This window comes from Leptinotarsa decemlineata, unplaced genomic scaffold (genome assembly GCF_025532065.1).
Source record: "Leptinotarsa decemlineata unplaced genomic scaffold, Ldec_3_MD MMD2_tig00000035_RagTag_RagTag, whole genome shotgun sequence".
In the NCBI taxonomy this organism is placed as follows: domain Eukaryota; kingdom Metazoa; phylum Arthropoda; class Insecta; order Coleoptera; family Chrysomelidae; genus Leptinotarsa; species Leptinotarsa decemlineata.
Genome location: NW_027412540.1, coordinates 23,636,308 through 23,648,366, shown reverse-complemented (window position 1 = coordinate 23,648,366; position 12,059 = coordinate 23,636,308). Strand labels below are relative to the sequence as shown.

Genomic DNA, 12,059 nt, shown 5'->3' with positions numbered 1-12,059 from the left:
TATCTCACAAGAATATTGAATAAAACTGGCCGATACTTGAAAATCCAAATTAAAACAAATACAATTTATTGTATGATTCACACTATGAAAGATTTTACAAAAACCGCGACACGTGTTTTGCTATTCAATAGCGTCTTCAAGCGTAAACTTTTTCCCCTAAAAAAAATCTGTTTTTCCGTTAATCAGCTGTCGCCCCCATACGAACGACAACTCTCAGAAGTTGAGAAACTTGTGCGACCTAAGGACTAACGAGGTCTTACCTGTCAATCTGTGATTCCTAACACGGTTGCAGAATCATCCCAGCTTCAACCAGATAAATTCTCTTGAGAAAAATATCTGGTCAAGGCAGGAATCGAACCCACGGTCTTCCGATAGTGACTCGGGCGCACTACCACCGCGGCCAATTCCACAACCACACCACTTCATGGTGAAAATCATACAATAAACTGTATTAATTAGTTTTCATAAGAATATTGTTATCAATATTTCTGTTATAATATATTTACAATTTTTACTGTGATTCTTTGTATTTCAAAGCTCCGAATGTGAACATGTTAAATGTACATTGTATGTTTTTTTCTGGACAATTCCAATTCAATATTTTGTTTCTTGGAAATGAATTATTTTTATTATCATTATTATTATTATATCGAATTTTTCACAAATATTTAACGTGTGACAAAATTCTTCAACTTAAAATATGTAATAGGGGGGAGGTTAAGAAAGTGTACGAGAGAGTTTTTAAAATCAAAATCATACCTTATTTTAAAATTCTGTAAAATTCCAAAAACTTACTCAAAGTTGGTTTGTTCCTTCAGAGATTTCAATGACGAACATGTATACTGGCTTCTTATAACCCCCAAGAGGCAAGCTGAGTTAGGATCCTTACAGTTAACTTTACCTTCTGCATCAATATTACCTTTCAACTGACACACAATCCAGTCGCAAGCTTTAGCAGCCATTTTAGTGCCTAAATTGCGGTCAAAAGGTGTTGGCGATCCACCCTGTTGCATATGACCTGGAAAAAATAATGCATTGAAAATCGCCGACGAAAATGTAATGTAGTGTATATATTATGGTTAAAGCGGTTAATAGAAAGAAAAAATCAAAGCATAAATACACAGAGAGAGAGAGAGAGAGAGAGAGAGAGAGAAATATTCTTTATTGTCTGAAGAACAAAAATTGTTATTGACAAACTATCTTATGTTAGGAGTTTAAAAAATACACACATAACAAAACATATCAGTCAGAAAATATACCTAAATAATTCAAAACAACATATAAAAAAACATAAATTAGTCCAAAAATAATGAATGAAGGTGCATAATATCCAATGCTACATCAGACCAGGGTAATTTACACATGACACGATATAACACAAATGAATTCGATTTGAAATTTTTAATTAAAAAAATCAGCAAGGCAGTAGTATGGTTTCTCAGTAAGTGTTCAATGCTTTCCTAAAAACTGTTGAGATTTTGATTTTTCTTATCTCCAGTGGTAGATAATCATATATTTTACAACCTTTGTATATAAGAGAGTCTTTGACAAGATTTGAGGTTGGAATAAAAATCTAATATAATTCCTTTGGTTGGCTTTAAAGCTATTAATGTGTTTTCTTATCAGGCACACAGTTTCCAAAATGAATAATGCTACTACTATCGGAATTTTATACTTAATAAATAATGATCTACAAGAATCTCGATTTTTTGCTTTACACATGTACCGTATTGACCCTTTTGTTGGATCAAAATGGCCGGCATGTGGTTGTTACTAGCCGCCCAGAAGACAATACCATAACGCAAGTAAGATTTGAATAATGAATGATAAACCATCTTTGTATTGGACAGTCCGAGTTCATTGGATATGTCTCGAACTGCATAACATCCAGATGCTAGTTTGTGTGATTATCAAAATTCAGTCTGCTATGAACCCCAGGATATATTTATGAAATGAAAAATTGAAGAGTATCCTCATAACTTTTCTTGCAGACTACAGAAAGGGTTGACCTACAAACAAGAAAATTTTCAACAGCTTTTGCGAAGTCATTACACTAGGTCAAGAATGTGGTTGAATCGTAAAATACATATAAAGTAACATACAAATTACAATTAAAATAAATCAAACAAGACAAAAGTACAGAACTGTATAAAAAATTAAGGTCAAATTATCTAAATGAAGCTAATCAAATTCCGTTCAGTAACAACCCGGGTCAGCACTGAGGAAGTCATCGACTGTGTAATACATTTTCTGTATACGAGTTCTATTCAAATAAAGTGAATTTTCATTTTTCTCAAAAACCAGGCAAAGCTCTATTCCTATCTGAAGTCAATGATCCTACTACCTAAACCTTACCTAAAACATTCATCCTAGCACTGAATAATCCTTTCCCCTCTTCGGAGTAAAGTCGGTAAATGAAATCTGTATTATAATTCTCGGAAGCTTTTTCATTGCGGAGAATTAATCCTCTTTGAACACCTTCCGACATTTTGGTGGCCATGTGATAAACGTCCTGTTGCAGGTCTTTGATGGTAAACTTCTCTTCGTGGATATAGGCTGCATCAGCACCCCCCGCCAGGCCTAAAGAAAAAATAAACATGTTTTTTTCTCTCTTGAATCACAAAAATGTTACTGATCAACTCTTTGAACAGTGCGGGTATACCGCGTAATAAAGATTTAAATTGAAAGGGATAAACTTTAAGGAGAGACTTTATCTTGTAATGTTATCCAGACTGGTGCTGGCAATAAGACACGTGTCTTATTCCGAAACATCGATGTCCGCCATTGAGGGTGACAGCGTTCCATGTATGTGAAATATCTACTCTTTCATAAGAAACACAAACCAAGCTTTCTATTTCAACAAAAACCTAGTATAGAGTAGAATTATCACTGATAAAACAAAAAATGACCACATACAAAATATCCATTAGACTGGTATTCATGTATAAAGCAGAAACATGTTCATGATTACAAAAAAGGAATTACAGAGAACTAAGAAACACCTCATCTGGACGAATTAAAAAGAACATACAGGGAAATAAAGAGGTAGAAAAGTTTGAATGTGAAGAGATCGACGCCATAAAATTTATCATTAAAGTAATCGTTATTCAATTCTCTATATTGCATAATATGACTACTCAAATACCTGCCACTGTCGCTAGATAACCACAATATCCTCCCATAGTCTCGATAATGAAGACACGCCTTTTTGTTCCTTGTGCGGATTGTCTGATGCGGTCACAAATTTCCGTTATCTCATTCAGAGCTGTATCACATCCCAAAGAAAATTCAGTGCCAGGAACATTATTACTTATAGTGCTGGGAATGACCATCATAGGTATACAGAAAGCTTCATAATCATCGCGGTTCTCGGATAGCTGGAGAGCAGCTTGGTAAGCCTAAAAATTCGGATTCAATGGAAGTGGCAATAATAAAACAGAGGTTTGATAATTTTTCAAATGATTAATATAGAGGGTGTTATTGATTGACTTTGAAATAACAATAATAACGTTATAGGAAGATAATTTATTCTAGAGAAAAATAAGATATGAATCAATTATTCATAGAAATGGAGAACAAGTTGAAATAGGTAAATTGTTTTCTCTCACACAGGATCCTGAACCATTTTTAACCAAGTTAGGAACTGTTCAAAAATTATTTTTTTCTAACATTACCTAATATTACTGATGATATATTGAGGTCAATTGATAATAATGAAATGTGTGCTCTAATTCTACTTGATTACTCCAAGGCATTTGATACCTTAAGACATGATATTCTTCTCTCTATCTTACATTTCATTGGATTCACAGCAACTGCTTGTTCAATTATTGAGTCTTATCTATCTGGTAGGTCGCAACAGGTGAAATTAGATGATCATATTTTGGATTCTGTGGACATATGTCAGGGCGTTCCACAGGGAAGTATTTTGGGACCATTATTATACACCATTTACACTAGCGACTTCTCTCTACACCTGACAAACTGTAAATACCATTTTTATGCAGATGACACACAGCTATATCTTTCTTTCAAATTTTGTGATCTAGCGGAAGCTACGGACGGCATCAATTCTGACCTAAATCAATTACTGACCCTCACAAATAGTCATCCATTAAAAATCAACTCAACTAAATCTGTTGCACTCTTATTTGGCACTGATCAGGAAGTGACCTCAGCAAATAATATAATGAAAATAAGGGTAGGAGGAGATAAGATTGAAGTTGCTAATTATTGTAAGAATCTTGGACTGATTATGGATAATAAGTTACGATTCAAACACCATATTACCCAAAAATTAAAAAATGCATATATGTCATTGAAACTTATTTGCAGTCAAAGACACATTCTGAACTACAAATTGAAAATCAAGTTGTGTGATAGTATGGTTCTCTCCCATTTCAATTATTGTGATGTAGTTTATGGACCTTGCATCGATAGTTCTGATATAAGAAGAGTAAAAAAGGTTCAAAATTCTTGTATGAGAATGATACATGGAATACAGCGTCCTATGCATATTTCACATAAATTAAAGGATGCTGGGTGGCTAAGTATGTTCAACCGTCGAAAGCATCATATGGTATGTTCTTTTTACAAAATTTTGAAAAATAAATCCCCCAATACTTATATCAGAAAGTTGGATTTAGGACTGACGTACATCATTTGAACTTGCGACGGAGGAACATGCTAACTATACCCAAGCATAAAAAAGAAGTATTTAAACGATCTTTCTCTTATAAATCGCGACTTTCCGCGATGTCCTGGATGTACCTAACTTTTCGTTGTCTTATGATGCATTTAAATTTAGGTATAAACGATTTCTATTTAGTCACCAATAGTTTGTTGCCTGTCTGTACCTTTTGATTATGTTTTATTAAATCCTACTCAACAACCATAGTTGGTTGACAAAATATTTGATTAGAGTTCGAAAATGTATAGTTTACTTTTCTTATTGTGTATATGTATTTATCCGCTTCTCAAGGGGACTGTGGAAGAATTTGCTGCAGAGTCTAACTGTCCTTCTTTTATTTACCTGCATTTAATACTTTTGTTTTGTAAAAATATTTTGTATTACTTTATGTATTGGTAAATAATAAATTTATTATTATTATTATTATTAATTGAGCAAATTCTTCATCATTTTGTAAATATCAGTTGAAAAGAGAACCTACCGAAAATCCTTTACATACTCGAACTTTTGTTTTCATTTTACCGATTTACAAATATAATTAACAATAGCTATTGATTTTTTATCAACAGTAATACCACAAGACCTCAACAATTTATCGCTAAATTTCCTTAACAGCATTATCAATCAATAAACTGATGAGTTTCGGTTTTTCGAATACTGCCTGTCAGCTGATGCAATCCTATTTGACATGTAGAAAACAATTCGTGTCCTATAACGGTTATAAATCTAGAACATACATATAGCTTCTTCTGGTGTGCCCCAGGGCTCCAACCTAGGTCCTCTTTTGTTTTTATTATTTATTAATGACTTATATGAAAGTTTAGCTTGTGCGCGGTTATGTTTCGCGGATGACTTGAAATTATTTTCTATAATTAAGGAAGTAGGTGATTGTGTAAATCTTCAATCTCAATTAGAATTTCTTGTTGCTTGGTGTAGCAATAATAAATTGAAACTTAATGTGGAGAAATGTAAAGTACTGAGTTATAGTAAAAAAAAAGAGGTTTATACATTCCCGTATGTAATACAGGATTCAGATCTGCTGAGATGTAATGAGATCAAAGACCTAGGGGTAATGTTCGATCATAAATTAACATTTGATAGACATATTTCACAAAAAATTTCAGAATCTCTCAGGGTTTCATTGCTAGAAATTGCAGAAACTTTCATAATATTAAAGCCATGAAGCTGTTGTATTTCACCTACGTACGCTTGAAGATAGAATATGCAAGTATCGTCCGGAGTCCATTCTATGAGATTCATAACATAGCCATTGAAAGAGTTCAAAAAAAGTTTTGTAAATTTATAATTTTCAGAATAGGTTCTTACCCTGAGCAAGGTATCAGTAATGATGTCATATATGAACATTTGAAACTTTTTAGTTTAGAGCATCGCAGAAAATGTGCGTCGCTCATATTTTTATTGAAGTTAGTGAATGAGAGAGTTGACTGTCCTAAAATTTTTGAACAAATTAACTTCAATGTACCACGGCCAGCTTCACGACCTCAATCCATTTTTAGACCACTCAGAGCAAGAACTAACATTATGCTCAATTCCTCAATATATGTTATGTGCACAAATTTCAATAGCATTTGTGCCCATGGTGATTTATTCTTCCCTGCCTTCATAACATTATTAGAATTGCTAACGTGTACTAAAAGTAGATAATTAGAATTAGTTTTTCTTTTTTGTTCATTTTATTTTTCGTTTATGGTTAAGTATTGTGAATAAAATTTTATATTGTCCTGTAAATGGGTAACTGTTGGGACAATAAAGCTATTATTATTATTATAAAACCACGAGTTCTTAGAACGAGTGGTTGCTGGATTGGGACAGCTCAATAATAACAAAGTTTGAGTTTGAAAAAATGGATTTTTATCTGAGAACATTTTTAGGTCGAGTGGTATTCGTGAACATTTTCTCCTGAAATATTCTCAGTTGAATACATTGATATAAGAATAAAATATGACTCAAGTCACATTTGTCAACAATAGCCGACCTACTTAAGGAAGCTAGATGCATCACCAATAAGTCGCGTATTCTTTTCGATTTCATTGAAATTAAGAATAACGTTTTCATTCAAATTAAAAATGTCTTTTTGTAGGTGTTGGGGTTTACCCCCTTGAATTCGAACTCCAATTATTCTAAAAAAAGAAAAACTCCAGTGTTTGCTGTCTGTATTTATTGTTCACTTTCTTAGATGATTACAACACAACCTTCGTGGACTGTATGTTATTTTACTCTGTTTGAATCACACAAAAAGTTATTATTAACACCACTTCAAATATCTAAAACCCAACATGTGGCAAGGGTCAGAAATCTACCTACCTACCTAAGGGTGATGCAGTTGTTCGATAACGAGAAAACATTCGCCTACAAATACAAGACAGTAAATGTTGCCAGATCTTGAACGTCTACACAAAATATAAAAAGTTATGATATTCTGAACAGTAGGAATAAGCAATATATTATTTAAAAAAATGAAAAATAGAATCATGAGGGCATTACTGAATTGTAATGAAAGCACTTCCAATAAAGAGATGTTAGATACTTTAATACTGATATCAGTGAGAATATTAACGATCTTATTATACCTGACTGAAGAAAATATTACTCTGCAACAATAGACACTCTCATGGACAAACAACTTTTTTACTTTCCGCTAATCATCGATATGTAATATATTCAAATGTGCCATAACATAATATTTTATTATTAGGGCACCGACATATATTAATAACTTACCTCAAAACCGCCTATAATAACAAGACCTTGGATTTTGAACTCTTGAAGCCTAGAGGCAATTAAACCCAATCGATTGCCGGGAAGTGTTCTTTTGGTACCCAGGTAAGCACCACCATGACTTACCCAACCAGTCACATCCGACCATCCTAGAATTAGAAAAAAGGTATATAAATTTCATCAAATAGTTGGAATTGATTTTGTTCATTGGGAATACTCAGACAGTTCACTCTGTCTGAAATGACCTGCCCGGTACTGACGAGGAGCAAGTACTTCGAAATCGGTCTATCGGTGATCGTCTCGACCAAATGAAATTAATTTCTGCTTTTCATATATAGGAAGTTAATTGCGACGAATCTTACAAATCATTGCACAGGTGCTCGATAGTTTTACTTCAGCTTTCTATGCATCATTAGCTGGGTTAGTTGTTGCTTTTCCGTCGGATATCTGCCACACTTACCTACAAAGTCGTAGGTCCACATGAGAGGCAAGGGATAAGGTGTTTTTCACCTGAAATTGGGCATGTCATATGCATTTCTCCGGAATATGTTCATAATACAGGGTGTAACTGAATAAGTGTAAAACATTTAAGGAGATGATTTCTCATCGAAAAAAAGATAGGATCTTTCATATAAAGAAATTTCATTGGAGCACCCCTTGTTAAGATACAGCCCCTTAAAGGGGGTACTAAAATTTTGATAACAATTTTTTCACAAGCACTAAAAAAGTTACAATATTGAAATTAACCTGACGTTTTGTACTACCAAACAGACACTTAGCCAGAAATTTATTTGGTTTACCCCATGGTTGTAAGGGGTGGAAAACGCAACCCCTAAAATTTATTTCCAATGTAACTTTTTGTCTTATTATTTTTTTACCATTTGAAAATTTATTTTCGATAGCCTGTTCTATTCTAAACAAAAAATGTCTCGGGTTTTTGCCCAAAATAAACCAGTTCGCAGCAAAAAATTATTTTAGGAACAACTACAGAGATACATCGTCATAAATGCGAAAATACGAAACTAATCTATCTAGTAGGTCGCTATTAGCGATAGTGACAATTAAATTGGTATGACGCTGTCAGTTTGTGAATTTTCGAAATTGAATGAATACTAATTGTGTGTTTTTGTTCTGTTCTTAATTTGTTACTTTAATAATTACCTTGTTATTAAAATGACATACACAAATGAGGAAATGACTGATATGCATTACGTTTACGGTATGCCGCAGGGGAATGGGTTAGAAGCTTTTAGAAGATATGCTGAAATATATCCTCAACGGCAATATCCTTCACATAGATAATTTGCTCGACTTCATCAACGATTACGAGAATATGGTTCATTCGACAAAAGAACGCAGGATTGTGGTCGCCATCGAGAAATACGAACACCAAAGCTTGAGGAACCAGTACTTAATTTGATTGAAGAAAAACCTACTACCAGTACTAGAAAGATTGCTGTCCAGCTAAATGTTGATCATATGACGGTATTTCGAATTTTAAAGGAACAACTCTTATACCCTTACCATCCGCAATGAGTACAGGCACTGTTACCGCGAGACTTTCCGAACCGTTCTGAATTTTGCAATTGGATGCTGAAAATAATTAGAAAAAATTGCGACTTTCTGAAGACGATAGAATTCACAGACGAATGTAGTTTTTCTCGGGACAAGATTATTAATTATTATAATTACCACATATGAGCTGATGAAAACCCTCACGCTATTGTCGAAACTAACCATCAAGAACAGTTTTCTCTTAACGTGTGGCTCGGAGTTATTGAGAATGATTTAATTGGACCTCATTTTCTACCTCCTCGATTAAATGGTGAGGCATACGTTCAATTTTTAAGAGAAGTGCATCCAGTACTGCTAGAGGAAGTTCCTTTGGGCGTCAGAAGGGATATGTTTTTTATGCATGATGGGGCTCCCGCCCATTTTAGTCAAGTAGCACGTCAGCATTTAACTGAAACATATGTAAATCAGTGGATAGGTCGAGGAGGACCACAGAACTGGCCCGCTGGATCCCCGGATCTCAATCCTCTCGATTTCTCTATTTGGAGCCATTTACAGCATTTGGTTTATCGTACTCCTGGTCGCGATGTAGACGACTTAAGAAACCGCATCATCGATGCGTGCAGGGTAATCAGAGAGACTCCAGGAATATTTGAGCGAATACGTGGCTCAATGCGCCGACGTCTAGACGCATGCGTAATGTCTGAAGGTAGACATATTGAACATTTACAATTTCTACATGTTGTGTGTTTTGTTATTAATAAATTAGTTTTGTTTATTACCGTTTAATTGTTTAATGCAGGTACTAACTACAAAATAGCAATAAATACAGTATCTCTGTAGTTGTTCGTAAAATAATTTTTTGCTGCGAATTGGTTTATTTTAGGCAAAAAAACCCAAGAGACATTTTTTGTTTAGAATGAACCAGGCTATCGGAAATAAATTATAAAATGGTAAACAAATAATAAGACAAAAAGTTACATTGGAAATAAATTTTAGGGGTTGCGTTTTCCACCCTTTACAACCATGGGGTAAACCAAATAAATTACTGGTTAAGTCTTTTTGGTAGTACAAAACTTCAGGTTAATTTCAATATTGTAACTTTTTCAGTGCTTGTGAAAAAAATTGTAATACAAATTTTATGTACCTATTATTTGGCATAATAAAGACACTGATGTTCTAAAAATACAAGTTGAGAACGATTTAACAAAAGTCTTCATCTGGTGTGAATCGAATCGTCTCTCATTCAATATACAGAAAACCAATTTGATGACTTTCAAATGTAATTTTGATGACTTAAATATTAACTCGAAGAATATTGGAAATATAGGTACTGTGAAAACACTGGGAATACTAATTGATGATAGACTAAAATTTGATAATCACTTGACTGTTCTTAAAAAAAAATTATCTTCTGGTTGCTATGCAGTTAGACTAATCTCTAAAGAATTAAGTTTTCCAACTGCTAAAATTGTATATTATTCATTATTTGAATCACACTTAAGATATGGCATTCCATTTTGGGGCAGTTGCTGTAATTTTCTGTTCAATAGCATATTCATTTTACAAAAACGTGCCATTAGATACATGTGTAAAGCTAAATTTAACGACCACTGTAAACCTCTATTTAAATCTCATAAAATTCTAACTGTAGTAGCATTGTATATTTTAGAAACGGTACTCATTGTAAAAAAACATTTGAATAAATTTGGTTCAAATTCTTCACATTACGTAACTCGGCAAAGTAATGACATCAAACTCCCACTGCCTACCACGTCTCTTGTATATGACTCTTTTATCTACAAAGGTGGCAAAATATATAATCACTTACCACTTGCAATAAAAACCATTGGATCCTTCTATAAATTCAAAAGAGCAGTAAAAAATCTATTATTAGACAGAGCCTATTACAGTCTGAATGAATACTTTAGTGAAATACTAGAATAATCCTTTTTTAATTTCCATATGTCGCATAGTGTTGCTCATCTTTTATTATGTATAGTTGTGTAGATTTATATAGTATTAAGTGTGACATGTTACCTTTTATTAACAAGTTTAATTGTTGTTGACATATTTTCTCTGGTATCAGTGCTATGTATATTTTATATTTTTTTTTTTTTTAATTTTCAACTTTGTAACCATGATGTTATTCATGAACAATAAAGTACTTTCTCTCTCTCTTTAAGGGGCTGTATCTTAACAAGGGATGAAGTTTCTTTATATGAAAGATCCTATCTTTTTTTCGATGAGGAATCACCTCCTTAAATGTTTCACACTTATTCAGTTACACCCTGTATACATTATTTATTAGATCTGCCACAGCTGACTATTTGAATTTGTTTGGAACAGAATTGAAATTACTATAGTCTGTATTACTAATATTTGTGTCAATATTGAACAAGCTATAAATGTAAATGTGAATTAACCTACCCATATTTTTGATATTTCCTGCTATGAGTCCTTCTATGCCATCATGTATTCCCAGCACGCTGTCTCCACGGAAAATGGAGTTACGAACAAAGGAACGTACTGCAGCATTCATACCACATGCCGGAGCTCCAATGTGCATTACCGCAAAAGTATACCCTTCCTATAAATCACAAAAACTCCTTAGTAATGGAACAACGAAGGAAAATGATTTTGTACATGAAAAAGAACGAAACTGAGTGCAATTATGAAGTAGTCAAGCGTAGAAGAGCAGAACTAAGCAACTTTTAGACAAGCATATTGGGGCTTTGAACTATGAAAAACTGACTGTCTAGTTTACCTATTCAATAAACACTCAACGTCAAAATCTTAGAAGTGATGTTTGATGCATAAAATAGGGTTTTTTTCGCCGTTAACATCTACAAGAGGCAACCCTTAGGTTACAAGAACGCCTACTTCGAGTCTAAGAATTCTTGAAAAGTCTACAAAAAAATTCATAAAAAAATATTGATCTGAACTTGATAATAATTACAATTAATTTATCTATATATCGATGCTGTTCATTTTCATCAAATTTAAATTTTTTGCCCCTTTTCAGCCCGTTACTATTTGATGTCATTAAGCAATTTTCAGCCAATTTTTCTCTACGAATTCAAATTGGCCCATCGTTGAACAGTGTGTTCAACGATCA

The 12,059-nt window shown here is 33.4% G+C and overlaps 1 protein-coding gene across 7 annotated transcripts in view; it reads right to left on the bottom strand.

The window, feature by feature from the left end:
- Positions 1-12,059, bottom strand: part of Pfk (ATP-dependent 6-phosphofructokinase) — a 41,218-nt gene that overhangs the window by 6,709 nt on the left and 22,450 nt on the right. For all 7 annotated transcript variants that reach the window (XM_074172055.1, XM_074172056.1, XM_074172054.1 and 4 more), the window contains 5 exons: positions 11,372-11,531; positions 7,433-7,578; positions 3,146-3,398; positions 2,356-2,580; positions 796-1,018 (listed from right to left, as the gene is read on the bottom strand). In XM_074172055.1, the coding sequence (XP_074028156.1) occupies positions 796-1,018; positions 2,356-2,580; positions 3,146-3,398; positions 7,433-7,578; positions 11,372-11,531 (1,007 nt within the window). The remainder of the gene's footprint in view (positions 1-795; positions 1,019-2,355; positions 2,581-3,145; positions 3,399-7,432; positions 7,579-11,371; positions 11,532-12,059) is intronic.